The sequence below is a fragment of the Patagioenas fasciata genome, chromosome 11 (genome assembly GCF_037038585.1).
Source record: "Patagioenas fasciata isolate bPatFas1 chromosome 11, bPatFas1.hap1, whole genome shotgun sequence".
In the NCBI taxonomy this organism is placed as follows: domain Eukaryota; kingdom Metazoa; phylum Chordata; class Aves; order Columbiformes; family Columbidae; genus Patagioenas; species Patagioenas fasciata.
Genome location: NC_092530.1, coordinates 21,691,061 through 21,718,861, shown reverse-complemented (window position 1 = coordinate 21,718,861; position 27,801 = coordinate 21,691,061). Strand labels below are relative to the sequence as shown.

The 27,801-nt window shown below is 48.6% G+C and overlaps 1 protein-coding gene across 3 annotated transcripts in view; it reads left to right on the top strand.

The window, feature by feature from the left end:
- The window catches only part of ARHGEF6 (Rac/Cdc42 guanine nucleotide exchange factor 6), a 38,937-nt gene that overhangs the window by 6,887 nt on the left and 4,249 nt on the right, over positions 1–27,801 (top strand). For 2 of the 3 annotated variants that reach the window (XM_065846290.2, XM_065846292.2), the window contains 15 exons: positions 2,470–2,554; positions 7,396–7,523; positions 7,934–8,135; positions 10,558–10,628; positions 11,672–11,766; positions 13,286–13,381; positions 14,209–14,331; positions 16,151–16,289; positions 18,217–18,276; positions 20,299–20,445; positions 21,313–21,399; positions 22,392–22,470; positions 23,236–23,369; positions 23,678–23,803; positions 27,067–27,087. In XM_065846290.2, the coding sequence (XP_065702362.1) occupies positions 2,470–2,554; positions 7,396–7,523; positions 7,934–8,135; positions 10,558–10,628; positions 11,672–11,766; positions 13,286–13,381; positions 14,209–14,331; positions 16,151–16,289; positions 18,217–18,276; positions 20,299–20,445; positions 21,313–21,399; positions 22,392–22,470; positions 23,236–23,369; positions 23,678–23,803; positions 27,067–27,087 (1,593 nt within the window). The remainder of the gene's footprint in view (positions 1–2,469; positions 2,555–7,395; positions 7,524–7,933; positions 8,136–10,557; positions 10,629–11,671; positions 11,767–13,285; positions 13,382–14,208; positions 14,332–16,150; positions 16,290–18,216; positions 18,277–20,298; positions 20,446–21,312; positions 21,400–22,391; positions 22,471–23,235; positions 23,370–23,677; positions 23,804–27,066; positions 27,088–27,801) is intronic. The other variant, XM_065846291.2, reaches the window with a different exon arrangement.

Sequence of the window (27,801 nt, the reverse complement as noted above, 5' to 3'; positions counted from 1 at the left end):
TGGGTGCACCTGGGTTTGATTTTTCGTCCTTCCTGAAAGCTGGGTGCTCTTCTGATCGCTACCCTGCGAGCACTGGTCCCTCCTCACCGCCTCGCTGTCTGTCTGTCTGTCGGACTGGCCGTGCAGCAGTGCAGGGTTTGTTCTCTCCCAGTGTGATGCCTGGTGGAGCAGCAGGAGTGTTTCACCTAAGGGAGCTGCAGTCTGGGATTATGAAAGTCGGAAAAGCATTTCAATGGAGTTCATTAGATGACAGCCATAGATTTGAGTTTTATTTACATCCACCAGATCTTCTGAGCTAAGAGCAAAAAAACCTCTCCCCTCACTATTTTGCTTCTAGTTTGCAGCTTGTGTTTTAATCAAGAATAGAATTATGTATGGGTTGTACTGAGAAGAGTAATTTTTAGCTCATAAATTAGGACTTTTCTGTCTAATTAATTTATTTTGGAACAAGCTGCAGAGTACATTTACATTACAGTAGCTGATCCAGAAAGTTTTCTACACAGCCATTGTTCCATGGTAGCTATTCCAGGCAATTTCTCCATGAAGAGAAGTCCTAACAGTTATTGCTTGCTTATGTGCTAGAATGTTTTTCATATTCTTCCTGCCACCATTTTCCTCTGGACTTTGTCAGGCTGATGACTCTGAGCTCACAGCATTATTCTGTGCATTGAAAGGTCAGGGATGTATTTTACCACTTTGGTCCTTTTTTTAAAAAAAAAAAAGATTCCATTCATTCAGGGCAGGACTTGTTTTTCTGGACTTACTGAAGTGGAGGAAGAAGGGTTTGACTGAGAAAATGACACACCAGAGAGAGATGCACGCAAACATCTCAGCTTCGCTGTTTGCTTTCCTCTTCTGCTTGGCCGGAGGGGGAAGGTGCGTTACTGTAACATTTCACCCTCCAGCGGCTGCCAACAGGGTCAGCGCACGCCCGGCCTCTCTGTTACCGTCTCCCTTTCCACGGAGACGCCGCTCGGGCTGGAGGCGATGCTCAGATAGCACCGGCTGCAATTGCGAGGCAGGAAAACTAGTTCACGCACCAGTTGGCAGAGGGGATGGGGTCCATGTGGTCCGAAGGAGCACACCCAAGCGAGTGCAGGTGATAGATCAGCTCAGAAACGGCCCAAGGTAGGTGAGGATGTCCCCAAAATGTGCAGAGTGGTAGGTGCGATTGGAGCTGCAGGGCTACTGATTTTAGTATTTGTAATGATGGCAGGTTGTTGCCCCTCAGAGCGTGGATTAAATTTCTTTAGGGTAAAGCCTTTCTCCCAGTATTAAGTGGCTGAGTACATTTTTAAATATATTCTCAACAAAGAGCAGCCTTTGTAGTGCCCGTGATGTACTTTATTGCTGCACTGATGTGTCTGTCAAGAGGAAGAGGTGCCACGAGCATCCAGGGCTGTGTAAGAGTCTGGTCCCCTTCCTATTTGAAACATGCCAAATGTACTCAAGGAGCTATATGTGGAAAGCAAGAAAAGGCCATTTTAAAGGGCAGTACTACCCTAGAGGTAATTAAGGCTTGTGTACTTATTTAGCAGGATATGCTCCTCAGTGCATTGGAAGTGTTTTTGTAAGTAGATGGTGTCTGCCAGGAGAGCTTTAAAATCATCTTTCCTGTTCATTGGGCTTGCAGATCTGTTGTCTCCATCTGCAAGACAACGTGTATTCGGGGATTAGCAGATGGTGCCTTGGTGGTACCAATAACGGAGGCTTTTTGTATCGCTTATCTTTGCTTCATTAATGGTAGGATTTGGGCAGTCTGTATGAGCTCGAGGGCATTTCTCAGGTGTTAGAGGGGACTGTAGTGTTTTGGAAACTCAAATTGCCCCTCATTGTGCTGGGCCGGTTTCTGAAGGGCTGGGTGTACAACGTACAGGTTATCGGTCAGAGAAAATAAGCCCTTGCTAACTGTGTATATCTGTTTTGCCGTTGAGGCTTAGTAATACAAAATTCTTCAGAATTTTTTCACATAAATAACAGGGTTTGGCTTCCTGTACAAAAAATGTAAATATATTTTGTATGACATATTGCAACAGCAGAAAATTCTGTGTGTTTGTTTCTTCTGCTGTGAAAAAACTTGTGTGCGGATATATACATATGTACAGCATCAACCTCTTCAGCTTTCAAAAACAAAAATAGCAGCAAATCTTTCCTGCCCTCAAGGCAGGCAGTGACCCTCTCCATGGCTGCCAGAGGAGTCCTTTCCCTGCAGACATCATCGGTTCCTTCCCTGTCCCCAGCATTACGCTCCAAATGCTACCGGGTCCCCCTGACCTTCCTACGCCGCTGGTGCCCCAGGAATTCACTCACTATAAGGGAAAAGGGACTGGTCAGCCCTAAATAAACACGCAGCCCTCGCGGAGATGTACGGGCTGCTTCGTCCTTGCTGTGCCCCTCCAGTGCCATGGGCTGCTCGGATGGCCGGAGCGAGGTGCTTTGGGCTCAGCTGACCAAGATCCTCTTTCGCAGGTGTTTGATCCACATGATTTGTACACCGGGGAACAGTTCTCTAAGGTCCTGAGTACATTAACAGCTGTAAATAAAGCTACTGAAGGTAAGTAAAAATATATCCTTTTTTCCTGTCATCTTTTAAAATACTGTCTCGCAAGTGTGCTGCAGTGGGTTCAGGGTTTTTTTGGTAATTCTTAGATTATGATGATTTCTGCATGCTTGGAAAATTGTGCTGCCAGCGCCAATGCCTGCTGCTGGACAGTGGAATCGATGTTTCATGCTTCTATTGACTCTGGGTTTAGTTGTGGCATTTTGGAGTTGCTATATGCGCTTTGCAGCGCTTGGTTATTGCTTTACACTAAGAAACCTTGGCTTGGTTGTGACAGTACTAAGGGACCTCAAATTAGGTCATTGCAAAGGCGCCTTGATGTAAATGAGCATGCACCTCCCAAAATGCAAATGTCAGATTTTAACGAGCGTGTTTTAAAGCCGAAGAGAAAAACAGATCCATCTGCATAATATCTTTGCTGAATGTCAAAACAAACGTTGTTGCCAGATGCTCAGTCAATTGTATTGATGTGTCTCTCCCTCCTTTCCCTGGGTCCATGGCGTAGGCTCCCGGATTTGGGAATCGAGCTGATGGCTTGTGCTGCCTCCCCAGGCGCAGGAGCGGCTGCTGAAGCAGAGCAAATGAGCTCCTCTTGTTTCCATCCCGCATACACAGGTGTTCCCTACGGGCTGCTTTAAACTGGTGTTCAGTCACATAGGCTGTGAGAGGAGAAATTCCATGGGGAGGATGGTTATGGAATGGGGAGGGGTGAGAGAACCAGGGTCTCTTTGCAGAGGGGCTGAGGAGCAGGGCTGTGCTGAGCTGGAAAGAGATTGCAGGGGGGAAAGTGTTTATTGCCCCGTCATGCAAGTGGATTTGTACAGGGGGTCATGCACACCCACCAAAGTCCAGCACCAGGAGGAGAGTTTGATTTCCCTGTTGCAGATCACGTTTTAGGCGATTAGAAGGGGGAAAAAATAAAAATGCAACCACATGATTTTCCTTTAATGGGAAGGTTTTTCTTTTGACTTACTGTGCTTTGCCTAGATTCAGTTTGCGGTGGTTTTCTCAGTTGTTTTATTTCTCTTTCAACTGAGTTTTTGCTTTTGGGTTCTCTTCCGCTAGTACAAAAGCTGCTCGGGTGTTCAGTGAAACAACCTCATTGCTGGGACTGGACCCTGCCTGTTTCCTCTCTTCTGATGTAAGGCTTTATAAAATCATAGAAATATAGATACATTATATAAACTATTGTATATTGTGTTATGTATATCTTATGCAAACAATATCTAGAACTTAATAATAACAACACCAATAATAACAATGTATAACAATAATAGTATATAAATGCTGCTCTGCCTTTCTGCAGCCAGCACTCAGCTCCCTAGAAGTCAGTGATGGTAATTCAGGATCCACGCATCTTACGGCCTCTCACCGTTCCACTCAATGACAGCACCCGGTGACCCCACGTGGAAAGCTCTTGCAGTTCAATATGATGTGGGTTATAAAAGGCAGGTTGCCTTTGCAAATGCTGTCATTATGATTGACATTACCTTCATTATTCTGAAAGCAAAAAGAGTGGGAAACTTTCCTGGCTCTGTGCTAACCCATTACTGGGCTGGAGGGGTGTGATGGGGTGTGCGCCGTTGTCGCAGCATCCCCTTATTTACAGCCCCAACTCGTTCTTGCAGCCACCCATGTCCCAGCTCACCCGTGCAATCACCGACCGAGCTTTGCTGGGGAATAGTTTCTATCACACTTTACCAACAGGGCTATAGGGAAGCTTGGTTTCGTGGTAAACATCTGTTTGAACATATGCTTTCTCTGTTTAAATGTTAAAAAGCGCAATGCCTGCGATATAATTAACTGCTCAAGGCAGAGAGCACCCTTGGGAAAAGTACAGGGTAAAATAAATACATGTCTAAAATATTTGCTTTTTGGTGGCTTGGCCAAGTTCCTGAGAAGCAGGAGCCTATGTCCTACAAACCGCCACCACAGATGGCCCGGCTTGTCCATCTCGCCAGAGGCTGAGGGCTCAGTGGAGCCTCAGGACAAGGCTGGTACCGGTTCCTGCCATGGCCAGGGCTCTGGCATCCCTGCGCATCCTGACACTGTTGTCGGAGCAGAGGGATGTAGGTGACAGCTCAAGTAACACTGTGGAAATGTGGTTCCTGAGCATCCATTTGAAGTCCAAATCCCGGTGTCTTCATGGATCTTGTTATGCAAAAAAACTAGAGGCATCATGTGTAGTGGATAAACTCAGAGTTCAGCAGCTCAGCAGTAACAGCAATACAGAGCTTGATGCTTTCATCTGAAAGAGAGGGCAGGGGAGGAAAACCAGCTGTGCTGGATCAGGCAAAGCTCATCTGCCAAAAATAGTGTAGGAATGTGAGCAGAAAACCCAGCTATTTTAACCGTAGTTTAAGCAACATATGGCAGCAGTGTTACATGCTGGACCAGGCATAAAATAGGACGCTGTCATGATGCAATATAAATGATACACTTCCCTGCCAAACTGTCAAAGTCAGTTTTACATTTGTTTCTAGGTTGCTGCAGATATTTATAAAAGCTTTGGAAGACTGGGAGGGGCAAGGAGAAGCATAAAATCTAAAGTAACCGAGTCATTTCCGTGGGACTGATGCTGGTGGCTTGAATAAGCCAAGAAGTCTGGACTCGCAGTTTACGCCCTCCCTTTTTAGAAGGAATCAGAGGAAGAGCATCTCACGCTGGCAGCCGGCCACCCCTCCTGGCCCGTGAGTCGCCGGGAGCAGCCGAAACTGCTCCTGCTCAAATATCAGGATGCTTCAGAGAAAGAAAAAATAGCCAAAAACCACTCTGTGTTGCAAAGTGGGTTTTCCATGTGGAGGGGTTTTGCTGTTGTTGCAGCCCAGGGAGCTTGGAATTCACCGTGCGGTCGTTCGGCAGTTGTGTAACGACCAGGGCAAGAGGGAAAAGTGCCTGACAGCACACGAGATGTAACGGGGATGTGGACCAGGCAGGATGGTGTGTGTGGCCGGGGGCTTGTAAGGCAGCAGCGCCTGGAAGTCATAATCACAGAGCTGGTCCCCATTGTACGTGGCGCTGGGGAAAGACAAAGCAAGTCCGTTCTCCAAGAGCTCACAGTTTGCGTTGCTCCAGATCCAATTTAAGGATGAGGTTGTTTTCCTATTGAAACAAAAATCCTCCGGGGAGAATAAAAGCCCAGCTGAGTTCCTGTAACTCCCACCAAACTTCCCCTTTGGAATGATTTTTCCGTCTTGCCATTCAGACTGGATGAGAAGGGGGGCAAAACAGTCTTAGAGTTTGTGTTTTCTGATTCCTGCTGATGCTTGGTGGCTTGATCACCCTCTCCTCTTGCAGCGTTTTCAAATAGGACCTCCAGACATTTTCCAGAGGACTTACATCCCCAGCACAGAGATTCCTGCAGACTGTTCTTCTCTGTCCTCCTTTTGAGCTTGGTCTGTGAGCATGCCGGGTCCACAGTGCAGGTGGAAAACAACAGCTCTGGGATACAGAAATGTCCTTAACTCTAAAAAGAAACTACAAGGCAAATCTCAAAAGTACCTCACATTTTTCTGAAATGATAACGTCTGATGGTGCTTCATTTGAGCACCATGGCACATAGAAAGGAGGTGATCTGCACGTTGTCCCACGCTGTGGTATGAGGTGCAGTAGCAGAGACGAACTGGGAATTACCCGGTGGCTTGAATCCCGTGTTTTTACCTCTCTGCAGCGTCCAAGCAGGGCTGGGTGCTGCCCGGTCCTGCAGGAGCCAGGACTGCTCTTGGTGATGAGGCCACTGACTCAGCCTCAGCACAGGGCGGTTGTGACCAGGAAACCTTTTACCTTCTGACAGGTTTTTTGGTATCAATGTAGAAACAAATCACTAATCATGAAAAATAGGTATGTGTCAGAGCAGCAGCATTATTTCCAGCATCGGGCAGGTGGTGACAGGAGCGTGTGAAGGAGGCAACTCCCAGAGCTCCTGGGACAGTCTGAGCCTTTCCGTGGGCTGCCAGTCTCCTGGGGTGACACTCCCGTCCTTCCGCAGCGCGGGCTGAATCCCTCTATCATATGGTGATGGCAACAATCCACAAACAGTGATCAAAATGTGCCTAGCCTCTTGCAGCTGTATAATGAACCCAGAAGGACTTATCTAAATAGAGGAGCAATTGTGTTGACCAGCTGTTCAGCGTTCTTCTCCGCTCAGCATGGAAGCCCACGCTGCAGCTGCAGAGGTGACCTAAGCGCACTCACATATGAGCTTAACTTTGAAACACCTTCAGTGGTGCTTACTCAGATCCCAGAAACGTTCCCAGTTGGGTGGCATTGGGCTGTTATTCTATTTTTCTACAGTTTTAAGGGGGATTTCACCAACATACTATGATCAGATGTGTGGCTGCAGAGCTGGCATAACCTCAGAGTGCATTGGGATGCAATTCAACTTCTTCCATCATGGAAGCATTTATAGAATTATAGAATAGTTTGGGTTGGAAGGGACCTTCAAAGCTCATCCAGTGCCACCCCTGCCATGAGCAGGGACATCTTCACCAGCTCAGGTTGCTCAGAGCCCCATCCAGCCTGGCCTGGGATGTCTCCAGGGATGGTTCATCCACCACCTCTCTGGGCAACCTGGGCCAGTGTTTCACCACCCTCATTGTAAAAAAATTTCTTCCTCATGTCTAGCATTGACCGAGCCCAGCAAAACCATCCTCATCGTTGACTGGGAGTACCCGCACTGGAGATCCAGTGTACTTGCTATTCTGCACCGAGAGATGCTCCTTCAACTGTTTTGCGCCGCTCTTGTTTACTTTACAGGCTTTAGCCTTTGTTTTACTGTGATGCAGAGGGATGGGGGACAGCTGGGTAGAACTCAGACGTTGTTTTTGCCTCACCAGATCAACCGTCAAAAGGGCCATGTTCACATCTATCGTCTCTTAGCTCTGCGGCTGAAGGTCCCCACGCTGACTCCAACGGTGCAGCTTCCCAGTCAGCGAGGGTGTTGAGGAGGCAGTCCAAGCCTGTGGTATCCTTTATTTAACATGTCACCAAGGGTTTGATGGTGGGGGTAGGGGGGTATGAGTGGTACCTCTGGGTTGAGCATGCCAGAGGGGCTTGCCCTGCCCTGATCTCCATCACAGCTTTGCTGCCCTGGCTGGAGAGAGTCTGGTGGCTTCTCCAACTCGCAGTGCTCCTCTCTGTGACATGAGAAGAGCGATTCTTATCTGCGCTCTGTTGCCTTGTGATACTAAATTAATGCTTGGGGACCTCACAGTCCTCTGGCAGGAGTGCTTACACAAAAGCAAGACGTTATTGCTGTTATAAAGAGCAATACTGAAAAAACAGCTGTCACAACAAAGAAGAACAATAGCTTGTCCTAGTGGCTTCTGCTTTTTTGGACTATTTACTGATGTTTTCCCATGTTTCTTTCCTTAGGAGATGACCGAGAATGGCAGTCATCAGCTGGTGGTAAAGGCCAGGTTCAATTTTAAGCAGACCAATGAAGATGAACTCTCTGTTAACAAAGGAGACATTATTTATGTCACCCGGGTTGAAGAAGGGGGCTGGTGGGAAGGGACCTTGAATGGAAAAACAGGCTGGTTCCCAAGTAACTACGTCAGAGAAATCAAATCCACCGGTAAGCAAATTGCTTTCAAGGACTGATTGAATGACAGCGGTATAATGCAGTGTAGTTCCTTGTGCCTTCGGGAAATTGCTGCTATTTATTAATGGCCATTTGTGTCCGTAAAGCAGCAGGGCTAATGGAAGGATGAATGAGGCCAGAAGGATAAATCCTAGTCTTTCACATGAGTTGTTTGAGAGCTGCTTTGCCCTCTTCCCCAGAGCATCGTGCGTTTCTGTGGCTTTTTGTCAGAGATCTTAGTCAGGCATTGAATTTGCATTTGATCCTGGCAGTGGTGGGTGCTCATGGTCTCAGCGAGGAAACCAACAAAAACTGTATGACCGCAGGGAACGGTCCCCTGGTTTGTCCATAGTGATGGCTGATTTCACACAGTACATTTTCCCCCAGATGCATCTTCTGCTGCAAAGCTACAGGCGATATTGAGAAAGGAAGAGGGAGGGAATGATCCAGCTGCCTTTATTGAGCTTTGTCTTGAGTGTCCTTAACATTTTCTGCCCTGTGATTTTAACCAGATGTGGGGTGGTGATGATGTGAAGCATGCTCCTGGCTAACTGCCCTGTACCGCTACATACCCATTCAATCAGCTCACCCTGTTGTGCTTCCGAGGCCGTTGTGTGACAGTAAACTTGTTTTTTTTCTTACAAAATCCAGCTTTAATTCCTTAATGCACCTTGGGGGCTTGACTTAGACAGAGACCTGTTGTGTGTTCAGTGCTGGTTTTATGCCTCAGGATCAGCCCTGGCCTTAAATGCTGTGAGAGGTCTGCAGAGTGCACAGCCCCTGTTAGACATTCTTGATCCCACACTTGCAAACGAAAAAGCAAAGGAGGGAAGAATAACAAATGCAAAGGAAGGAAGAATAAAATTAGTGAGTTCAGAATCAGGCCAGCTTTTATTTAATTCTAAATGAAAACATCGTTGTTAGGATATCTCATCTCCCACTATCTTCCTCTGGGAAATGGTGTCTGAGCTGGAGCAGGACATCGCAGCAGAGATTGAAGGCTTGTCTGGCACAACCCCGCAATCGCTAATTAAGTCAGCGAGTGGAGAAGAGCAACGTTGGGTTTTTTTGATAAAAGGACAACAAACTTCAGTCCCATGGGAAAACCAGATGGGAGCTGCATGAAAAAAACAACACCTCACTGAAGCAAAGGGCAAGTCTCATTGATGCTCCTGTAGGAGCCCATCTGATTTTTTGTTTTTAAAAAATCCACAGACATTTTCCGTCTAGATCACTCTCCAGCACCCATTTCACTTGGGAGGGGGGTTCATTCCCCCAGCCCCTGCTTGCCGAGGACACGTGGCCGTGTGGCAAATGACGGCTGCAGGGACCACAGCCAGGGCTGCAGCCTGGGGGATCCCTGGCTGGAAACCCGCAGAAGCCGCTTTCCATCACCTCCAATGTGCGAGACGTGTCCCTCCAAATTGCGTTACTTGTTTTTCAGCAGTGTCTGTGCTTCTACCGTGTCCTAAGTGTGCTCTTTGGATGGAAATATCTAGCTGTGTGGAGCAAAGCTCCTCTGAGCCTTTAAATGAGGCACTGAGCTCCCGGCTGGAAGTGACAGGAAAGTTGACAAGGGCAATAATTAGATGATACATCAAGCTGAGGTTTCCAGGGGCTGAATTTATCAATTTGAAGCTTTTCCCCTGCTACTGGTGTGGAAGGAATTGCCTTCTGTGAGTGATTGCGGGGAGCGAGGAGACAGCGGCTGCTCCGCAGGGCACCGCGGTGTTTGGGTACAGAGGGACAACGGTGCCACTGCCGTGCCGGGAGAGCTGGCAAAGCCGGGGTGCTGGTGGGAACGGGCTTCTGGAGGGAAGGGAAATCGGAGCGGAGACTTGCAGATGTGTGCGTGTGCATGATGCTGGAGGCATCCACAGGGATTAACAAAGGTAGAAGAAGATGGGAATTGACTTCCAGGTTCGTGTGAGATTTTTTCATTCAAATCTACTTTAGTTTGGAGAAGGATTTTGCATCACAAATGACTGCGGGGCTCGAGGTTCAGCATCTTGGTTGTTGTTGGCTTCAAGTGCTTTGTGAATCACCTGGAACATATCGCTGTATCCTGCATTTCTGATAGATGCCCAGTTTTAAAGCCCAAATTTTGTGGGCCGGGTGAAGCCAAACTGTAGTTCCAAACAGTGCCAGACACTGGGCTGCTGCCACGGTTTTGGGGGCAAACCTGTAAGTTACTTGGCAGAGGCTGTGTGGTGCTTCTGGTGCGACTTGCTCGGCTGCCTTTGGTGTTGTGCGCGCCTTCGGTTTGCTCCTGTGCTTTCTGAAGCAGGCAGACAAACCCTGCAATCAAAGTTGTATTCGCAGAGGTGAAGTTACGTTTGTTGGACGCAGTGGCTTTTCCTGCTGGAAAAATGAGAGCTGTGCACTGTAATTTATTGATGTATTTTTTTTCCTACAGATAAACCACTCTCTCCCAAAGCATTAAAAGGACTTGAAGGCACTCAGCTGACAAAGAATTATTACCCTGTGGTAAGTTTTAAAGTGCTGATCATACATTTTAATAAGTAGCATACTATTAATCTTCTGAACCGGCTCTTTCCCTTAGAAACCAATAGAAGCGATTTGTAACAATTGGGCATGTGACTCCGTATTTAAATGCAGCTGTTGCCATTTCCTTGATTCGGGGCTGTCGAGGCAATAACCGCAAATGGAAGTTGCTGCAAGATGTCAAAAGGAGAGACTCAGAGTAGGCAACTGAGATATAACATAGCAAAGGCAGCAGCTTTGAGATCAGTGATAGGGAATAAGGCACGAGGGACCCCTGCGGTGTAAGAGTTAAAATCTCTGCACGCGAATATCCCTGGCTCTCAGGGCCAGAGGTGAAACGTGCTCATCAGCATATCTAAATGTATTTCAAGTAAAGCAAAGCAGAAACAATACGTCCAGAGAGTTGGGAACCACCTCCACTCTCTCCAAAGCTCTTCTATGCTGAGGAACTTCAGTGCTAACTGGCAGCGTGCAGGTTTGCCCACCCTGCTGCTGGAGACAAATTGGCTGCTGAGATGGATTAGCAAGACCAAACCCAACTCAGCATGTCCTTGAAGTGGCAAGTGAGCTGTACCCTGGCTGGAGCTGCTGCAGGAGCCGCCCTTGGTCTGGCCACTGTTGCAGTTAAATTGTCGCCTGCCCTCCTGCAAACGCAGCTCCCAGGATGCATGCACAAACCATTCGCTTGCATACCTTGGCAGCCGGTTATGCATGCAGGGTTAGGCATGAGCCTCCCAGGGGTCAAATACTAAACTCAGGTCCAAACTGACATTGTCTTCATGCTTTACCAGAGAAGAAGAAGCAGCCCTTAACTCCTGCTTGCCAGGACTCGCCCAGTTTGCAAAGTAAAATCCCAAAACTGGACCCTCGTGACTTTTCTGAGTGTTCTGGGTTCTGCATTAACAAATGTAATTTATGGACTTAAAATACACTTCCATGCTTTTCCACCCTTGGAAGCTGATGTCATGTTCCTTTGACTGGTCACTAGTTCTAGGATCTTCTCAGTGCTCTGTCTCTCACCCTAGGTGTTGCAAAATATTCTGGAAACAGAACGAGATTATGCGAAGGAACTACAGTCACTTCTGGGAACTTACTTAAGACCCCTCCAGTCTTACGATAAGTAAGATATAAGGGCATCTGAGGTGGAGAGAACCCTGTAACATTGACCATAGTTCATCACTTTGCTGCTTTTGAATGTTTGTTAGGGACTGTTACTGCTCTTCTTGTAAAGCCTTGCAGCTTCTGTGAACCAGGAAAAAACCCCACATTGTACAGGCTTCTGCTCTTTCCTATTCCCCAGGCATTGGGCTGTGTTAGAAATGGGCATTTCCATCTGGTAGAGGGCTGGCTGCTCCACCCCATCTGCAAGCTGGTGCCTGGCTGTCCCGGCATGCGTGTTTCCCAGCGGCATGCCTTGCATGGCTTCTTCCCTTGTGATTTGCCTTGTTGTGACTTTTCAGCCCCAAGCGGCATTTCCTTGTCATCTCTTCATTTCGTGCGCGACGACACATGTTCTCTGCAGTTAGATTGCCTCTTGCTGAATCCAACCTGCTGCTGAGCGAGAAGTGACTCCCCTGTCTCCCCATCTGTGCAGCCATCGGCTGTTAGAACCTCTGTGCTGCTATCCCTCGCGGCCTGAGCGACACCGGGGTGACTGGGGGACTTCGTCAGGGCTTTACCTGAGGAAATGAACCTGTGTGTTTTCCATCCGTGCTGGGCACCTTGGTGCAGGGGCAGCACACACCGTCCTGTCCTTACCCAGGGAGTGTACTGGTACGCAGCGGATTGCTGTCAATAATTTCACCCTGCAGAAAAGACCTTCACCTCCTGCTTATTGCTTCAGCTTTGCAGTCGTCTCTTCCTAATGGTGCCGGCTCAGTCACCCCATCCACGCGGCTGTGTTTGGGGCCAGGGTCCCTCTGCCTGAGCAGGCAACAAGAACATGGGGCAGTCCTGGGGCATCATGAGCAAAGGGCAGATATTTAGACATTGTCCAGTCTGGAGGGGTGGGAGAGCAGTGTCTTAAGGCCTTTTGTATTTAAATCTCTCCTTCCTTCCCTGTGTTTCCATGGGGGATATATTCAGCTGTGAAATCTTCTTGTGTTCTCAGCCTTGGCATTAAGCAAATGGCTTAAATGAGGGTGGGACAAGAGTGACTCTGAGGGTTGCTCTGAGAATGACAGAAGCAGACACATTAGTTTTGGCTGGGAAAAATCCAGCTTCGCTCAAGGAACAAAGCAACTCCTACCTGAGGGGCTGCTCTGTAGGACCCTCTTCCCATAGGGAAGCCCACAGCATGAATCCCTGAAGACAAAGCTTTGTCTGTGCACACACCTCCTTTCCCACCCCTGGCTGAAATCCCGTCTGTCTATGGCTATTAGACAGCTAAATATCTAAGAAGATGAGTGTGATTAAGTGATTAAAATCCAAGTAAGATAATCCTTGATAGCAGACATCTTTTCTGGGAGGCTGTGGTATGCAGCTCACAGATTGTGGATTTTGTGTTTTCCCATGTCTGATGGTGTATCTGGGGAAAGAGAAATTCTTGGGTCTTTTTGGAAGGACTGCTTACAGATACCATGGGGGAACTCCTGAGAGCAACATCTCTTTGATGCTAATTGGCGATTTGACTCTTCTAGGCTCAGTGCCGTGGACATCGCATCATTGCTGGGAAACGTGGAAGAAATTTCTGCATTTCAGCAAACACTGAACCAAGCCTTGGAAGAAGTTGCAAAGTAAGCTCACGCCCTAGTGCCAAGGGTGTTAAGCTATTAAACTCCAGCTAAAGATAATAGAAAGACACGTTCATTAATGTTCCTCCTGGCTGATGTCTTAGACTTGTTAAATATAGAAGAAAACAGCAGGATTAAGGAAAGGTAGCAGGTAGTGCTTTGACAGGAGGGAAGTTAGAAGAAGCTGACATTTCTACTGTTATGGCATCTGCTGAATGAGAGTGTCACTAGACCTGACATGAAGGTGTCACTAGACCAAAGATGCAGACACATGCAGGGTGGGAGGTCTGGCAGGCATGAAGATGGAGATTGCCAGGGAGCAAACAGCAAATTATTAGAGGTAATGATTTCCCATGGGGAGGCTGGCACACGTGTTCAGCCTTAGCCCAGCCTCTCCTTTGGAAGGGCTAGAAAGAGATGGGGAAAAGATTGAACATTGGAAATGTATTCAGTCCGTGGCTTCCCTTTCTCGCTGTATCTCCTCTCATATTCATGGGCAACCCAGATGGTGCAACATCCACCTCCACAGCACCTAGTGCTTTCCAGCACATCCTCATCAGCTACAGTGGGCTACAGCATCCCAGCTGCAGCTCTGCTGGTGGGACAGGACGTGCTGGGTCACACCTTGTCCCAGGCTGGTAACAGGTTGTGATACCCAGTCCCATCTGAGGATCCTCATCCTCCTCCCCAAGCTCAGCGCTGCAGTTACACGGTGACCTGGGAATGTCCCCACGCAGCAGGTGGTTCCTGGGCAGATCCCTGAGAGTGCCATAGCTGTAGGGTGCAGATCAAGAAGCTTAATGTTGTGGCTGGTGTGTTGGTGTCCGTAGGCTCCCCGAGAACCAGCAGCGCGTGGGAGGCTGTTTCATGAACCTGATGCCTCAGTTCCGCTCCCTGTACCTGACGTACTGTGCTAACCACCCATCTGCTGTCAACGTCCTCACACAACACAGGTGAGTGATGGAAGAGGAGATGCAGTGAAATCCCGCCTTTTAAAAGTTACTTTTATTATTAATACTTGGCCTGGCGTGGCTTTTGACCTGTATTTTGGCAATAGAGCAAAGAGATTCTGCTGTTGGGAAAACTGCTGGGGCTTTGAGCTCTTCAACGTAACCTCTCAGCTCCAGCATGACGACAGCTCATGCTGCTTGTCTTCTGAGCTGGTCTCACAGGACTCTTCCCTTGGGTGAAACAGTCAATTTCAGGCCTTGCTGTAGCATCTCCCATGATTGTTACTTGCTGAAAGATGCTTGGTTCAGACCTGCTGCCGGTGCTCACACACCGGCAGGTGGGAATATCTTCCCCTGTGACACTATGGTGTGGGGCACACCGTTGCAAAAGGAAGGTGGTCATCAAGTCAGAGTTACCCAATTTAATAATTCAGCTGCTCTTCAACCATATGGTTAATTTGCCAGCTTGTAGGTAGATCCCAGTAATAACATCTTCCTTCAACATGTCTAATTTGAGTAGACACCTGAATTTGTGTAAGATCATGCTAAAGTGCATGCCAAGCCGAAGGGCTGCAACTGTGTCATCCCTGCTGCAGTTTAGCTGTCCTGTCTGCAGTAATGGCACAGCCAGGAGCCTGGCCATGCTGTTTAAGTCTTCCCTTTCTGTAGTGGCAATTCACAATATATTTACTTCTCTGCTGAAATCCAGCTTTAATTCAGCCTAATGAAAAGCCTGGCTCCTGTAAATGACTCATTCATGTGGTTCCTCAGTCTGACCCCTTTTCTTAAATCAGTCAAAGAATCAGCTTTAGCAAATGCGCTGGCACATTCAAGCCACGTTTTCTGGAGTGATGTACGCGCTCACACCTGCGTCACGGCTCCCAGCAGGGATCCAGCGTGTTGCTGTGGCATCTTCCAGCGCAGCACCAGCCTCTGCAGCCCACGCTGCCCACCAGACGCCTGGCCCTGTGCCACCTCGCTGTGCCGGGGGGTCAGATGCATCCTCCCCTGCATCCCCTGGTAGCGGGGTCTTCATAGAATCACAGAATAGTTTGGGTTGGAAGGGACCTTCAAAGCTCATCCAGTCCAACCCCTGCCATGAGCAGGGACATCTTCACCCATCTCAGGTTGCTCAAAGCCCCGTCCAGCCTGGCCTGGGATGTCTCCAGGGATGGGGCATCCACCATCTCTCTGGGCAACCTGGGCCAGTGTTTCACCACCCTCATTGTAAAAAAATTCTTCCTTATATCTAGCCTGAATCTCCTCTCCTTTAGTTTAAAACCATTACTCCTTGTCCTATCGCAACAGGCACAGCTAAAAAGTCTGTCCCCATCTTTCTTACCGACCCCTTTTAAGTACAGAAAGGCCACAATAAGGTCTCCCTGGAGCCTTCTGTTCTCCAGGCTGAACACCCCAACTCTCTCAGCCTGTCCTCCCAGCAGAGCTGTTCCAGCCTCGGATCGTTCCTGTGGCTCCTCTGGCCCCCCTCCAACAGGTCCATTTCTGTCCTGTGCTGAGGAACCAGAGCTGGACACAGGACTTCAGGTGGGGTCTCATCAGAGCAGAGCAGAGGGGCAGAATCACCTCCCTTGAGCTGTTGGTCACGCTGCTTTTGGTGCAGCCCAAGATATGATTGACCTTCTGGGCTGCAGCTGGAAGCTCGCAGCTCCCTGCCCACCCTGCTGGGTTTGCAAAAGGGGATGCTGGGCTGCTTTTAGAACAGCACAACTCAGAGCACAGCCCCGGCCAGCTGAAGAGCGTGGGAGGCAGCAAAACACAGCCCTCAGTGAGCCCTTCTCCTTGTTGTTGTTTCTATTTATAGCGATGAGCTGGAGAAGTTCATGGAGAGCCAGGGTGCGGCCAACCCAGGCATTCTCATCTTAACCACCAGCCTCAGCAAACCCTTCCTAAGGCTGGATAAATACGTGACGCTGCTGCAGGAGCTGGAGCGGCACATGGAGGTAGGTGGGATGTGGGGCTGCTGGGCAGGCTGTGCCCCTTGGTGCTACAAGAGCTGCACCCCACAAGCTGCAAGAGGTACCTCTGCCCATTGGTATTTGACCACCACATTGACAAAAGTACTTACCATCCCCCAAGGACATGTTCCACGTCTGCGTGACACCTTTCAGATTAGGAGTGGTGGAGGAGGCTGGGGAGAGTTGTGGGAAGGCATTGCCTGCTCTTTGCCCCAGCCCTTCCTCAAAGATGGGCTGTTTCCAGCACAAGTAAAAGCAGAATTCAGGGTCAGGCTACAGCTGGTATTTATTTTCACAGTGGGTAATAAATCACTGTTTTTATTATCGTTTGATGAGATTCCTATCCCTTGCTGCTCACTCCTTCAGCTCACAGGCACATCCCTACCTCTTGCCCAAAGCTGGTGCTCTAGGGTAGAGGCAGAGGCACAGGGACAGACATGGAGACAGACATCCAGCTGGCAGCTGGTGTAGATGTGGAGCTGGAGGAGCGAGTGCCTGAGAGGAGGGGGAACAGTGAGGGGGACAGAGACTTCCTTGGCAGGTGGCAGATCTACTTTAGGATGTTTCTCCCTTCTGGGAGGCTGTAGAGATGTCCATCCCTCTGCCACTGGAGCTCTGCTACTCATTCACCTGCTCGTGCACTCCAGCTGCAGGGATGCAAACCTTGGGGGTGGTACAAGGGGGTGAAGAATACCAAAGTAACAGTTTATTTTTAACCCAGTTTGCTTTTTCCCCCTCTTCCAATATTAACTCCTAGTTAATTACTCAGCATGCTTAGCCATGATCATTCAAATCCAGATCCCAGCAAGAGGATTAAAACCTCTGTGCTTGAGGCAGGATTTTTTCTGCACAGGAGAGGGCATAAGCCTGCACTGTGGGCACACTACAGGCCTGGCCTATCATGCTCTCGCCTGGCTTAGCTGAGCTGCAGGGACTGAGCTGAGCTTGGCTGCAGCCACCATGCCCTTACAGAGACACGCATGCTGTTTCCAGGATGCTGGGTGGGGTCAGCAGTGGATTTAGGGACACACACATTAACCTGTTTCTCTTAGTTTCTAAGCCAAGTGTGGGGGTTTGGTTGCATGAATCAGTAGACCTGAGGTTTAAGCTGTGAAGCTGTGGGAAGTGTATGGATGTAGGCAATATAGATGTATACATTGTGGCTGTATACCACAGCATTCCCTGCACTGCTGCACAACTGGAGACTGTGCAGGTCTGTCCAGGGCAGCCCTTGTCCCAGCTTTGGAGGCGAGCCATCCAAGGCAGGCTCTCACAGCTGCAGGAATGGCTCCATCACAGCCTGAACACCTTTGGATTTGCTTGGCATGAGGTCTGGATGGTGAAGAGCTTATGATGTAGGGCCTGAGATGCCCAGGAGGAGGTGCCGGAAGAGTACCAGAAGGCAGCTGCAGTCAGAGATAAGGGGCAGCATCCTGCTTTCCCCTCCCTGGCCCAAGAGCTCTCCCTGCAGATGTGCCCTCTCTTAAACCCAGAGGTGATGCTCCTGGAAACTGCACCCTTGGTCGGGAAATGGCTGGAACAGCCTTGCATGCCAGTGGAAGCTTCCTTCCCGAAGGTGAAACCAGAAATCCACCTTGCATCTCCACCTGTTTTGATTGATTTTTTTTGTTGTTGCCAGCTGAGTTTGCTCAAAGTAAAACCCTATCTGCTTTTGCCACTTTGCACTCATTAAATTGGTATCAATGAATTGCATAGTTGCTTTAAACCATGTCACATTGAACAGGGTGGTGAGGAAGATACTTGGGGGATTTTGTCCCCCTCCTGCAGCCCGTGCTGTTGGAGCCCCACATCCCCAGCACCCTGCGAGCTCTGCAGCCCTGGGTGCTGTGCTGGGGTGGTGGGTGCTGCCCAGGGCGGCTGCTAGAGCCTTTTCACTTTTTCTTTTCACTAGGAGGCGCATGCAGATCACGAAGATGTTTTGAAAGCCATCACATCCTTCAAGTCCCTTGTGGTAGGTGGCAATTCTTAAAATAGAGTGCTCCGTTTCAGGGCTGTGTTTCATGAAGAATGAGTCAAGCCTGACATTAGAAAAAAAGGTCTTTTGGAATGGAAAAGATCGGTTATGAAGAATCTTAATTTCAAGTTTTGAGCCTAGAGCTGCCCCTCTGCCCATGTGTTTCAGCGGTTACATGCTGGCTCCGTGGTCCCAGCAGCAGAAACGGAGGATCTCCAGCTTTCTCCTCCACTGCAGAAAGCCACGTGTGGGTAGTGGTGGTGACAGGGTTCCTTTCATTTCCTTTTGCCTCCATGCCCTGATCACCTGCCACCTGAAACTAGCCCACCCTTGCTCATTCAGATGAGCTCTGAAAGGTGAATGAGGGCATCTGACTCAACCCCTCTGAGCATGTTGAGTGACTCTTGGTTTTGTTGAGGTTTGCTCCTTGGGTATCAGGAGGTTTTGACTGAATTGCAGGTAATTTGTGGTGCTGTAGCCACCAGCGGGGAACAGAGCAGGGAATGAGTCAGAGATAACAATCCTACTTCTGTGAGCTGTGTTACCTCCAACCCTCTAAGTCCTACTGCGAAGATACGAAAAAGAGGGGGGAAAAGCCATCCACGTGCACAAAGGTTTTACCTGGCAAAGCTTTTTTCGATTATTAAAAGAGCTTTAGTCTCTCTCGTTTCGTAGCCACTGAATACCTTTCACTAGAACCACTCCAGATGTGGTCCAGCTTCCTTCCTTAGCACAGCAGATGCAAGTTTTCGGTGCTCAGCAGTGCAGATAAAAAGATGGGGAGGAGAAAGTTCATAGAAAACAGGAAAGGGTGATCATGTTACATTTACTTGAAATGTGTGCTTGGGCACTGAGCATTTAATTTAATTACGTTATGACTACAAAGGTTCAGTGCGGATTTGAGGTTAAACAGGCAGAAATGCCCCTTGTGACAGACATGTTGTTCCATGGTGGGACCAGGGATGCTCCTGAGCGACAGCAGGACAGGGATCACAGAGCCACATTGCATCTGCTCAGGCTACGATGGATTGCTGTGGGTTTTATAGGGATTTGCATTCCTGGGAATGATGGATTTGGGCACCCATGGAGCCGTCAAAGCACAAGACAGTTGTAAAATCAAAGGAAGCACCCACAGTGTGGTTCAAAATTGTTCATTTTCAGACTAAACCCAGCACAGCCTCTCTCTTTGAAGATCCAAATAGTCAAAGAGTTTGTATGAAACTGAGTTGGAAAGGAGGAAAATCTCTGTCAGAAACAGGGGTTTGGAAAAAAACAAGCAGTTGGTGAAAACCGAACCCAGGTCTGGCTTTGCAGCAATTTTCCCTGTTGGCAGAGGGGTCAGTTAAGGCAAGTTTTGCTTGGACTCGCAGGTCTGTCATTGCTCAGTCAGCATTGTCCTTGTTGAAAGCTGCTGAAAGACTGGCTGTTCTGTGGGGCTCTACCAGTCCCCACCTGCTGAGCATCAGTGCAGTCTTTTCAATTACAGCACCTTCAACAGCTTCTTTTTGTGCTACTGTACTGCACCACTGAAATATTGCGCCAAGCCCTGCTTTTGGGTTTGCAAGTTTTGGTTAGAAAATATCCACCCATCTGATTTGTGGGGGCTTTGCATTGCTGCAAGTATAACTCTCTCTGCTGTTTGGGCAAAACGGGCAGAATGTCTCCGAGCATCAGCAGAATTAGAGGCATTTCACTCTGCGCTATCTTGGTTTGGAAAATATGACCCTGTACTCTCAGCGGTAGGACTGGTTTGGAAAGAAAAGTTTGCTCAGTACAGTTAGCAATTTATTTGACATTTTAACGTATTCATTATTTCATAAATCGCTAGGGTGTGATTTTTATTTTCTTTTTTAACCAACTTTATGTAATCGAGCCAAAGCAGGCTTTCCTGATCTCTTGATGTGACCAGCCCTGAGCCCACGTGTCTGTGGGAGCCTTGCTGGTGAAACCATCTGCATTGGGATGGTTTGTGTTTGCGCCTGCCCTTGGGCTAACGCAGCACCCCACTGTGATTCCCAGTCACAATGCCAGGAGCTGAGGAAGAGGAAACAACTCGAACTGCAGATCCTTTCCGAATCCATCCAGCGCTGGGAAGGAGAGGACATCAAAACGATGGGAAACATCATCTACATGTCCCAGGTTATGGTGCAGTGCGGGGGAAGTGAGGTGAGTGCAGTGGTCATTCTGCTGCCTAAAGACATCGTGTCCAAATACCCCCTTGCTCACGGGATCAGCGGCGCAAGGTGGCAGCTTCTCCCACTCCAGACCAGCAATGTGCTGACAAATAAAGCTGATAAATCATTTTACCTGGAGAGGCGCTGTGCAATGGGACTTTGCAGGTCTTTGGAGTCAGGCGCCCCGGGGGCTTGGCTTCAGGTCTTTGGTGACACACTTTTCAAGCAAAAGAAGTATCTCAGTGTCATAGAGCACATTGATTTCCCTCTTTTCCCCCCTGTGACTTACTGTGAGAAATGAGAGTGACTTGAAAGTGTGCATTAGCAAAACCATTTTGCCACGTCCTGTGCACAGCACGGCAGATGCTGTGACGTCCCACTCCAGAGCTGACTGTGCTTTGGAAATAACTGGAGGGATTCCTGTGGTACTGGTCCTAAAGCATCACACCAGTGGCGTTAAAGGCACACATACTGCATTCTTGATGTGAGAAAGTTCTTGTCATCACTGAATTGCTTGCTTGCTCTAACAACTTTTCCTTGGGAAGGGAAGACCTGTAAAACAAAGCTCTGTAGAGTCAAGTCCCAGTCTTGTTTGGGATGTGAGATGCTGGGGAACATAAGGTTTTGGTCTTCCGAGGCACTCTGAAATGACTGGAAGAGGATTAGTAGGATGCAGACAAAATGTGTGTGGTAAAAACTAGTACAGAGGAGAGATGCTGTAAAGGAAAGAAGCCAAAATAATTGGTTTGGGGGTGATCTGTCACAGGCTGTGATTCCAGCTGCAACAGGTTCGGTTTGCTGGAGGAAAGTGCTTGTGATACATCACGAGCTGGACTAACCTAAATTCTTATCCCCACAGGAGAAAGAAGAGCGATATTTCTTGTTGTTTTCAAACGTTTTGCTGATGCTGTCTGCGAGCCCACGGATGAGTGGGTTCATCTATCAGGTAGGCATGCTTAATTTGAGGTTGCAAGGCGTTAGATGTGAAAAAGGAAATCAGATAGCTCTTATCAAATTCAAGTCCTCTGTTTCCTTAAACCTCTCTGTTGTGATGCAAGTGCCCCAGGCTGGAAACCAGGGCTTGGTTTTACTGTGCCTGCCAGGACAGTGTCTTTGTCCTGCCAGCTGGTTAAACAGCATTTGGTAAGTGTGAATGCTGCGAAATTAGGAAAAAAAAAAAGCATCTGAAAAACACCTGTAGCCTGTTGTCCTACATGCTGTTCTGAGGAATTTTGTCTGTGTGTGTGTAAGGTGTCGTGACCCAACTGTAGGGTTTTGTCCCACACAACCAGCCAGCTGAGTCTCATGGTTGTGCCATCTCTGGAAAATACTTCACTACTATAAAGCCCACTGTAAAGAGCCCAAAATTTCCACTCTATGAGGCACCTCAAAACACTGTATTTCTTGTGTTTTACCATTTGAATGGCTGCAATCAGGCTGCTGGGAGCTCGGCTTTTCTCCAGCTGCCCGAAGCAGTCGGATATTCTCCTGTTGATGTGTCCTACATGCACGATGGGGGAGATGGGAAAGATTTGGGAAGGATTTGGATCAGCTTTTAGATTTTACCCACCAGCAGGATTAAGGTGAGCAGGCAGTTCAGATTGCAAAATGGGGACAGGGAAGCCTTTCAGAAAAACCAGGGGAAGTTCATCCTGCTGAGTTGGTTGTAAAAAGGGTTTGCACCGAGTGAAGGGAAAGGGCGGCAATGAGCCGGGGATGACTCAGTTGTCAGGGGAGCCTCTTCTCAGGGGTTTGACCTACTTGTGCAGGGAAATCTAGATCCATACATTAAAGGAGACTCTTTCTGCAGTCTGAAGCCTTCACAAATTAGTTTTTAATGACGTTTCCCAAAGAGAAAGGAATCAGCAGAAACGGGCAGAGCAGCGCCTGCTGGGAAGCAGATGCAGACATTGACTGACTCCTCCTCAATTCTCCTAGGGAAGGCTGCCTTTGACGGGAATGACGCTGACAAAGCTGGAAGATGCAGAAGGGAACGAGCACATGTTTGAAATTGCAGGTCAGTGTGGCCCCTGCCTGGGGACATCCTCCCAGTCCAAAGAGCACCTGCCGCTGGAGGTACTGGTCCTCCTCCTCCCCCCACCCATTGCACCGCACTCTTCTTTTTGCCTTTTGACCACGTGTTGTCTGAGTTCCTGACCATCTCCCTCCTGGTTGAGGCAACCTTCATCCAGTGCCCTTGAGCTCTGTCTTTGGCTGCTTTTGGAGACCGTAGTGTTCTGTATGGCACAAATCTCCTGCCAGGGCTGTTTGTGGCCCCAGCAGCACTTCTCTGTGCAACGCCTGCTCTGTCTAGATCCGGGGTCCATCCCACACAGCTGTGAGCACAGAATAGTGGCCCTGCTCATCAGGTAGCTTTCCGAATGTTCCTCCAACTTTTCCATTTCAATTTATCTCATTACCTGTAGCTATACATGGTTGTCATGCTCAGTGACTTGGCTGCAGTGCGGCTGTTTGTGCTGATGGTATTTGGTTTCAGGGTCCTGTTATACATGGAAATGTTGCGTTTGCTTACTTTTACCATTAAATAATTCCTCACACATTCATCTCACCAGTTCCCTTAGATTTCTGTACTGCTCTCACACTGGCTGGCCATGGGTGCCCAGACCTCAATGGGCAGTCACATCTTTGCATTGGCCTTTTGCAGCCACTGGACTTGGCAAGCTGAGGAGCCGTTTACTGCTGTGCCAAACTGATCTCACCCTGTGTTTCCTCTTGGGTCTCTACCGCTTGCTAAAGATGGTTATTTAACCCTCTCCCGCAGGGAACATGACGGAGCGGATCACTGTGTCCTGCAGCACCAGCCAGGACTTGCATGAATGGCTGGACCACTTGCAAAGGCTGACCAAGGGGACGTGCAACACCGTGTCCAAAACGCAGTCCTGGGGTGCTCATTCGGTGAGTGTCCCACCTCCCCAGGCTCTCTGCTGCCTGGGGTTCCGCAGCACTGCCTGAGCTCTCTGTTTAGGCAATACAGCCTGATCCTGAGGTAACATGTACAGCTAGAAGACACATCCTGCAGTTTTGCTTGTAACCGTGTCATCCTTGTACCATTTTACCTGTATCTTGCCCTGTTTTTGTTACATGATGCAGATGTCTCAAAGGAGGTCACAGTGAACTCTTCTCCATCCCCCTCTGCTGCTGCTTCTCTTCTTCTCTTGTTTGTTTGCTAACAGTCTGTATTTGCTTCTCATCTATTCTCTCAGACATTTAGTTCAGCCACACAGATCCGTGGGCCTCTGGAACCTCCCAAAATCCTCAAGCCCTGGAGCCTGAGCTGCCTTCGTCCTGCTCCTCCACTCAGACCGTCAGCAGCACTGAGTTACAAAGAGGTAATTGTCCTGTGGGCCTGCAGAGGAGTGTGGTTTCATGGCAATCCCTAGTGCTTGTGTCCAGGTTTCTTATCCTAATAGCGAGGGCACAGAAGCTCGGGTTAATGGGGATGTTGAGAGGAAATTACTCTGAATCACAGAATGTCCTGAGCCGTAAGGGAATCACTGAGTCCAACTCCTGTCCGTGCACAGTACAACCCCAAAATTCACACCATGTGTCTGAGGGTGTTGTCCATTCGCTTCTTGAACACTGTCAGGCTTGGGGCCGTAACACCTCCCTGCGGAGCCTGTTCCAGTGCTCCAGCACCCTCTGGTGAAGAACCTTTTCCTAATGTCCAGCCTGAACCTCCCCTGGCACATCTTCCTGCAAAGTTTCACCCCAGTCCTGTGATGGATGCTTGTGGCTCGGGCTGGTTTTGTGCTGCAGATGAAGCACTAGCACATGTGTTTGCAGGCTCAGCCCCAGTCCCCATGTTTGCTGTTGGCTGCCCTAGCCAGCACCCTCAGCTACTGGATGTCACTGGTCCTACAGTGCAATGTCCCACAGCCTTGCGTGTCCCATCAGTGCTGTAGTGGAGCTGCCTCTCCTCCTCCTCCTGCCTTGGTCTGAGCCGTGGGTGGGAGCTGGGCTGCCCCCTGGGATATGCTGCCCAGAGAGGAGAGGGGAGACTTTATCACTGTCTACAACTACCTGAAAGGAGGTTGTAGCATGGAGGGGGTTGGTCTCTTCTCCCAAGTAGCAAGTGATGGGGCAAGAGGAAATGGTCTCAAGCTGTGCCAGGGAAGGTTCAGATTGGATATTAGGAAGAATTTCTTCCCAGAAGGGGTTGTCAGGCATTGGAACAGGCTGCCCAGGGCAGTGATGAAGTCACCGTCCCTGGAGGAGTTTAAAAGACACATAGATGAGGTTCTCAGGGACATGGTTTAGTGCTGGAGTTGGGTTATGGTTGGACTCGATCTTGAGGGTCTCTTCCAACCAGAATGATTCTGCGATTCTATTCTGAGAGGAGCCGCAGCAGCAGCTCATTGCAGGATGAAGCAGCGATGCTGCACCAAGAGGAAGAAGAAAAAGGCCCATTGATACTTCTCGTGTCTTCCGCCCTGTGTTCCGGTGGCTGGAGCTGAGCTCCCTGCAGCAGCCGTGGAGCTCGACCCCCATTCACTGCCCACCTGAGTGTTTTACACACCTGTTCCCTGCTGGGATGCAGCAGCCCAAAGGAATCGCTTCCCCCACAGAAACCCCGAGCCTGGGGGGTAGGAGGTGGCGTGGGGGAAACCCAAAATACAGCTCAGCTCCAATTCCCACCCCCTGCTGTGGCTACAGTGCTCTCCTTCCCTACCTCACGTTAAACTTTTGGGATTACTCACCAGTAACTTGGGTAACGTTCCTCTCACTGAGTGAGCACTCTGGTTCTGAGTCAGCTGCTGGTTTTGATGCAGCAGCTCCGGGAGCATCACTGCCCGGGCTCCCAGCAGGGACAGGGACAGCGAGGGGGCTCGCAGCCCCCCAGGCCCCCAGCACTCAGGGATGGAGAACACGGCAGCAGGGGGGCTGTGGATCCACTACTCCAGGTAGAGACTTTAGGTAACCTCATGGTATTTTGTTACCTTTATTTCTTAAAATTTGTCAAACAACGCATTTCAGTTTGGGAATTAAACTATTCAAAACCCAGCCAAACAGACTGCAGACAACCCTTAAACTTTGCGTGGTCCAAATCCCTAACGCAGATTAAACCGTTTCTTACTTGCGTGGTGAATTAAAATATAGAAAGAAGCTTGAATTAGAGGAGAGATTTTTCTGCATGAGAGTGCAAGGCTGATATGTGTTTATAAGGCAGGCCAAAACCAGAGGCTGAGTGATGTCATTAACACCACAGTCCTTTGCAGTTTCTTGGTTGTCCCCTGCTGCACACATCAGGAGTTAAACTCTGCATAGAAACCTGGTGAGAGGTTTTTGTCACAGAGTCCGAGCATGAGGGAGCCCTGAGGGGTGGGATGCTGCTGCGGGCGGGATGGGAGTGCGCAAAAACCAGAACTGTGGGTCACACAGGAATGGGCTGTGCTGCCCACATTGGTGGAAGCCCAAAGACTCGTGGACATGAACCTGTGATGACAAAAGTGAAATAAGTTCAGTTGTTGGCCCAAGCAGATCTGCATCTGCCTCGTCCCTCCCTCCGGGGTGCTCAGTCACTAAGCAGAACTCCTATTTCACTGTATTTTTTTTTTTTATTTTTTAAATTTAAAGTAGGGCACAAAATAAACTATGCTAACAGCTTGGTGCAAATCACCTTCCTATAATCAAGATATAATGAAGAAATACACATTTCAAAGGTTATTTGCAGGGAAAGGAGTGGGGGAGTTCGATTAAAAGATTAAAGAATTTCAGACATCCAGGGTTACTTTAACTGGCTCCGAGTAGTGTAGGACGGGATGGCACAGTCGTGTGCATTTCCTCATACCCAGCCGTGCTCAGGAAACCCCAGAACCTGCTTGCGTACCGCCCAGCACTCTTGTTATTTCCATTGAAATTGGGTCATTTTTCCTGTTCTGTTTCCAGTAATCATTTGAAATGACAGAACAGGTGCTGTGAGTAAAGCGATGTGTCCAAATTCAGGTTACCAAAGTGAAAAAGATTTACATATGATTTCTCCTAAGCGGTGCATCTCCCTGTACCGAGCATCACCGAAGTGAGACACCTCATGGGTTTTGCTGGTGGAGCAGGGAGATGCTGATGCCTGACGCTATCAGGTCTCCAGTGAGGATGGCAGGTCCCCTCCAGGAGGGTCCCCTTTGAGAAGACACAGTCCTGGGAGATTGTCACCAGGGTGGGCAGAGCATCTTCCCATTATCCTGGCTGGGCCGGGTTGAAGAGCACAGGACCAGTTTTGGGCACAGGGCCAGACCGCGAGCTGCTCCCTGGGGCTCGGACGGGAGCGTTGGCTGTCACCAAGGGGTGCTGCTCTTAGACAACCAACATCTACAGAAACCTATTGCTAACCGAGGAGGCATGTTCTCTATTTTGATGCGTTTAGAGTGTATTAATGCCCACTTACCATGCGTTTCACATGTAATTTTTTCAGTTTTGCATGACACTGTGCTCCTTTGCATGTTGGTAGTGCTCTAAAACCAGTACAGAGGGTATGCCACATTAATCACAAGACTAACATTTAAATGTGTTTTAGAATTGTGGATTTAATGGACTTGGTCAATAAAATCATCAATCTCTCACAATCATCTTCTCTTTCTTTGCATATTCATTGTAGAGGATGTCTTATATCTTAAAGGTAAGGGTAGATACATCTCTTTGGCTTACTGTGGCAAATAATGCTTGTTCCGTTCATGCTTCTTGTGCTTGCATGACCCTAATTGCCTGGCTCTATCAGTAAGTTATCGTGAGAGCAAATGGCAACTGGCAAATACATTCTGAGGTAACTCTCAAGAAGGATTTAGTATTATGGTACTTGAACTTCCTGGCATGCCTCTTCTGCTTAAATTCCTTATTGGATATAACCTACTAATACACTAATTCTTTACAAATCAGCAAGACTTGAGACTCTCTGAAGGAGATTAAAGCTTGTGTTCCTCACTTATGGCGTTATAGCAAACACTAACTTTGTGTGCGTTTGTTCTCTGTGTATGGGGGGGCAGAATTTATGCTCTTAAATCATTTGGAAACAATGTCATTTGCTGTTTTATATTAGAAATGAAATTGAGTAAAGGAAGTAAACAACATTATAGTTTGGGGTTTTTTTTAAACAGTACTAAAAGTGCTGTGAATGTGTTTGAATTCTTTGGCTAAAGGATTTTAGCTGAGAGTTGAATTCGCTAAAGGAGCTTGTCCTGGCCCAGACCTGCAGGTGCAATTCCCACTGCTGTTCCAGGGAGCACTGGGCCACAACTAGCATATGGGAATGGCAAAAAGCATCATTTTTCCCAACTTTGTCATTGTCTGCTTTGTAGTTCTTTAATGTATTGTGTGTGACATGGATAGCTGTGTC